Raw genomic sequence first — 3,955 nt, forward strand, 5'->3', positions numbered from 1 at the left:
GTATTGTTTCTTACGCCTCGTTATTATTCCTTCAATTCTTTTTCTTTTTTATTATTATTGTTAGGGTGTGCGTTTGTGTGTGGTGAGCCGCCCTCCATTGTGGTTGTTGTTTTTGTTTTTTGTTTTTTGGTAACGAGGAGGGGCACAAAGGCGTTACGCGCGATAACCAATAACAGTGGACATTCCCTCCTATTGTTTTCATCGGTTTTCGCCGTTAAGTCACCTTGTGCTTCTGCAAATATGGGCACAAGGTTATATGAAGCCACCGCACCACGCGGTTCTCTCTCGAGTCTTCCGCAGCAGCGCGACATCAGTGATATGCGTCAATCTATTGAGCGCATCGAAGAGCTGCTGCACCGTGGTGAGGAATTGTTATACGGCGAGGACAACGCTGAGGCGGATTCTTCGGTGGCCCTTCCTTCACCTGCGGCTCTGGCCCCTTTTCCTGCGGCTGCTGCTGGGGGTGCTGGTGCCGATACCTCCACTCCCAAAGACGTCGCGAATGGGGACGTAGTGTTAAAGAGGCCAAAGGGTCAAAAAGCCACACCGCGGCAGAATGCAAAGATGCCAGAACCACTCCCGCCAGCTGCCGGAGCAGGAGGAAGGCCCTACGGCGACCACCGCCGCCGCGCAGAAACACACGCAACCCAGCGAAGACAAATGCCAGATGGCACACCAAAGGCTGGGGCTGGAGCGGCACCCCACCACCACTCCAGTGTGACAACGCTTCGTCACAGCCACAGCGGTGCCCCAAGGAAACTGAAGAAGGGCGTCACATCCAACGAGGATTCGGATGAGATGGAAGATGTCTCCATCGCTGAGCTGCGACTACGCATTCAACATGAATTGGAGGAGTACCGCCGCAACGGTTCTGCGATGCAGCTGAAACCGCGCCAATCTCATGGGACCACGCAGGGGTTGGGCCGCGCCCCTTCCCATGAACTGGGGGGCACCACCACCATCGCCGCTGTGTCCGTGAAGAAGGCGGCAAGGGTACTCCCACAGCGTGACACACGCACTCACACGGCCAGTCGTGTAGCGCACCCTTTGCGCGAAAATAGAAATAAGAATATAAACAAGAATGTAGAGAACCGTAGAAACAATAACAAAAGCAACACGAAGAAAAAGCCCACTCCAGTGCCCGCTCCCGTCGCCAGATCGACTGCTGTTGCATTTGTCCCTTTCAGAAGCAAGGACAAAACAATCCATGGCGAGGGGCAGCATGTACCGGCGTGGATGCGGCTCTACGGTGACGCCATAAGGCTACGGGAAAAAAGGCGGCAACAACAAGAGGCGGAGGAGCAACGCCAGCATGAAGAGATGCTTTCGGCCTTCAAGGCGACACCGTACAAGAGTGACACCTTGATGAAACGCTTCTCATTAAAATCCACTTCTGTGAAGACACCCATTAGAGGTGCAGCCAAGACGCGGGGCGCACCAGCTCGCAAAAAAGAGGTGCCCCGTGCTGCGCCGGCGCCGGCGCTGGCCATCGTACAACAGCAAGAGTCTAAGAGGAACGGCGTAGGACAGTGGCATGCCCCTGGCTGCGTCTTCCCTCGCCGGCAGATCAAGCCGCGGGATGTATTATCCACCAAACTGGGGATAGCGGAAAAACGTCAGGAAGAAGAGGAGGCGCACAAGCTGCATCAGTTTCCCCCCGAGGAGTTGCACGAAGGGGGGGTGGCGATCGCACGTTCGACAGCCCCGCTGCCTGTGGCGAACGAAACTCCGAAGGAAACGGGACAACCGTTGCATGTAGCAGTGCCGAAAAGCGAATCGTTTGCAACACCGGAAAGAAACGGCACTCCCGAAGCCCGGTTGCATTCTGAGTCACACCAAAAAACCCTTGAATCCACAGGTTCCTCTGCCTCCTCTTCGATGCGGTGGGTGGCTGATTCGCTTGCCTCCAGCGGCGCCACGCCGTCAATGCCCCTGCGGCAATCAGGTTCAGCAGTCAAAGCACCCATCCCGTCGTTTGTGAAGCCGCTGAACTTTCGGGCACTCAGGAAGTGAACTTGTAGAAACTAGAAAAGTAAAATTCTTTTCCGTTCGACCCGTTTCCCTCTCTGTGTTTCCTCAACGGTGTGTTTATAATGCAATTGTGTCGCACCACATCGTCCCACGCAAATTTTTGTTGTTATTTGTTTTGTTATTTCTGGTGGTGGTGGTTGGGGGGTCTCCTTGTTTGCTTTCTTTCCTTGCCAACAAAACGATTTTCTTCGTGTTGTTTCTTTTTGCGTTTTTTTTTCCTTTTGGGGGGTGGTGGGGGTGTTAATAAACCCGGGGACGAAACAATAAAAATAAAACCGACGAACGGGGGAGAGGACAGGCAAAACAAAAGGAAAAACATATATACACACACACACATATAAGGAAGGGCAATGAACCGCACCCGGGCCCTGCAGTTCTTTTGGAAGACAAAGAGGAACCCTAATGCGCCCAAGACGTTCGCCGCCGTCCCGCAGAAGTTCCCATACCACGTAAAACTGGAAGAAGGTAAGAGTTACTATTGGTGCGCGTGCGGCCTCAGCAAGAAGCAGCCGTTTTGCGACGGCGCGCACAAGGCATACAATGAGGAGCACGGCACCCAGCTTGGCCCAGTGCAACTCACTGCGCCCAAGACAAAAAAGTATTTATTGTGCGGATGCAAACATACATCAAACCAACCGTATTGTGACCTTTCGCACGTTGGGGTTATGTTTCGCTCGCTTGTCGGGAAAAAGGACTAGGTATCGAGATGGGCGCTTTGCGCGCAACCCACTTACACCTTACTATAGTATGAGACTTAGCTTATTATTACGACTGCGGTCAACAGGGTCGGGTTTTTTAACAAGTACCGAACCAATGTTTGATGCCGGAGCGCGGGGGGGAAGGGACGCTCGCGGAGCCAACACCAAACAAAGGGCACGCCAAACACCACATTACTCCTTCCCCTTTCTTTTTCTTTCGGTGTTTTGTAGTTGCTGTTATTGTTGTTGTTCCCCTTTCGAATGCAGCAAGGGAAGCTTTAAGCTGGCAGAAGCCGCGGCGGCTCCAGCCCCAAGGTGCCACACCAGGCCCTTTTAATGCTTACCAAGGGCGAGTCGGTCACTGCGGAATGGGCGCGCCGCAGCAAAGCGCTCAAGAGTCACGCCCTTCGCCAGCTATGGGGAAATTGGCTCTTTGCGGTCGCTCCAGTTGTCGTTTCTACCTCTCGCTTCCTGCCGGTCGCCTGCGGCACCCGGGCGGACATTGACCGATTCGAAGAGCGGCGAATCACCCGTTAAGGCGATAAGCGGCTTTTTTCCTTCCCATCACGAAGGGGCCAACTTCCTGACGATAATGGAGGAAAGCGCCGAAAAGAGGGAACAGGGAATGCCTGGACGAAGCATCTCGTCCGTTAACGCGTGCGCCGCAGAAGCTGCCCTTTCCCGCCCCATTGCGGTTGGAGGGGCAGTGTGTATATTACCTTTCCCTTGAAGGCGGAAGAAACGGTAAACAAGCGCAAAACTCTTCGTAGTTTAAACGGAGTTTGCCCACCAAACAACCTAACTTCCGTATTCGGATTCACCCCAACATGGGCGTTTTCAGAAGACCCCCACCCCGCTCTCAATACATAAAAAAAAGGACCCTAACGAAAAGAAGGCAATAAAGGTGTCTATTTAACCCGTCTCACGCACTCCAGTTGCAACGTCTATGCGCTTAATGGCCTCGCCCCTTTAAATACAACCCGCAGGGTTTGCACCTTGAGCCACGCATTCCCAAGCAGATTGTGCCTACAGATTCCGCAGAAACCCTCACTATCGCCGAAGCCCCTTCTTAGAACGCAGCCGGGTGCGCATTCCCCTTTCACACAAAGTGCACGACAGCCGCGTTGCAAACGTTTAATTGGAAGATCGCCTTCTAAATCCGAAAGCGAGGCGCGCAAAGCCATTTGTACAGGCATTCCTCCCCATTTGGAAATCATAAACGGCGG

General features: G+C 53.4%; 3 protein-coding genes across 3 annotated transcripts; all 3 read left to right on the forward strand.

The window, feature by feature from the left end:
- Positions 1 to 240: 240 nt before the first annotated feature.
- DQ04_11191000 (hypothetical protein) lies at positions 241 to 2,013 on the forward strand (the record flags this gene model as incomplete). The annotated part of the gene is made up of 1 exon (XM_009316465.1): positions 241 to 2,013. One exon carries the CDS (start codon positions 241 to 243, stop codon positions 2,011 to 2,013), a length of 1,773 nt encoding a protein of 590 aa, XP_009314740.1.
- A 368-nt stretch (positions 2,014 to 2,381) lies between these two features.
- DQ04_11191010 (glutamate synthase domain protein) lies at positions 2,382 to 2,729 on the forward strand (the record flags this gene model as incomplete). Its single annotated transcript, XM_009316466.1, has 1 exon — positions 2,382 to 2,729. One exon carries the CDS (start codon positions 2,382 to 2,384, stop codon positions 2,727 to 2,729), a length of 348 nt encoding a protein of 115 aa, XP_009314741.1.
- A 122-nt stretch (positions 2,730 to 2,851) lies between these two features.
- DQ04_11191020 (hypothetical protein) lies at positions 2,852 to 3,235 on the forward strand (the record flags this gene model as incomplete). The annotated part of the gene is made up of 1 exon (XM_009316467.1): positions 2,852 to 3,235. One exon carries the CDS (start codon positions 2,852 to 2,854, stop codon positions 3,233 to 3,235), a length of 384 nt encoding a protein of 127 aa, XP_009314742.1.
- Positions 3,236 to 3,955: the final 720 nt, after the last annotated feature.

Source organism: Trypanosoma grayi, assembly GCF_000691245.1.
Source record: "Trypanosoma grayi strain ANR4 Tgr_1119_V1, whole genome shotgun sequence".
NCBI lineage: Eukaryota > Euglenozoa > Kinetoplastea > Trypanosomatida > Trypanosomatidae > Trypanosoma > Trypanosoma grayi.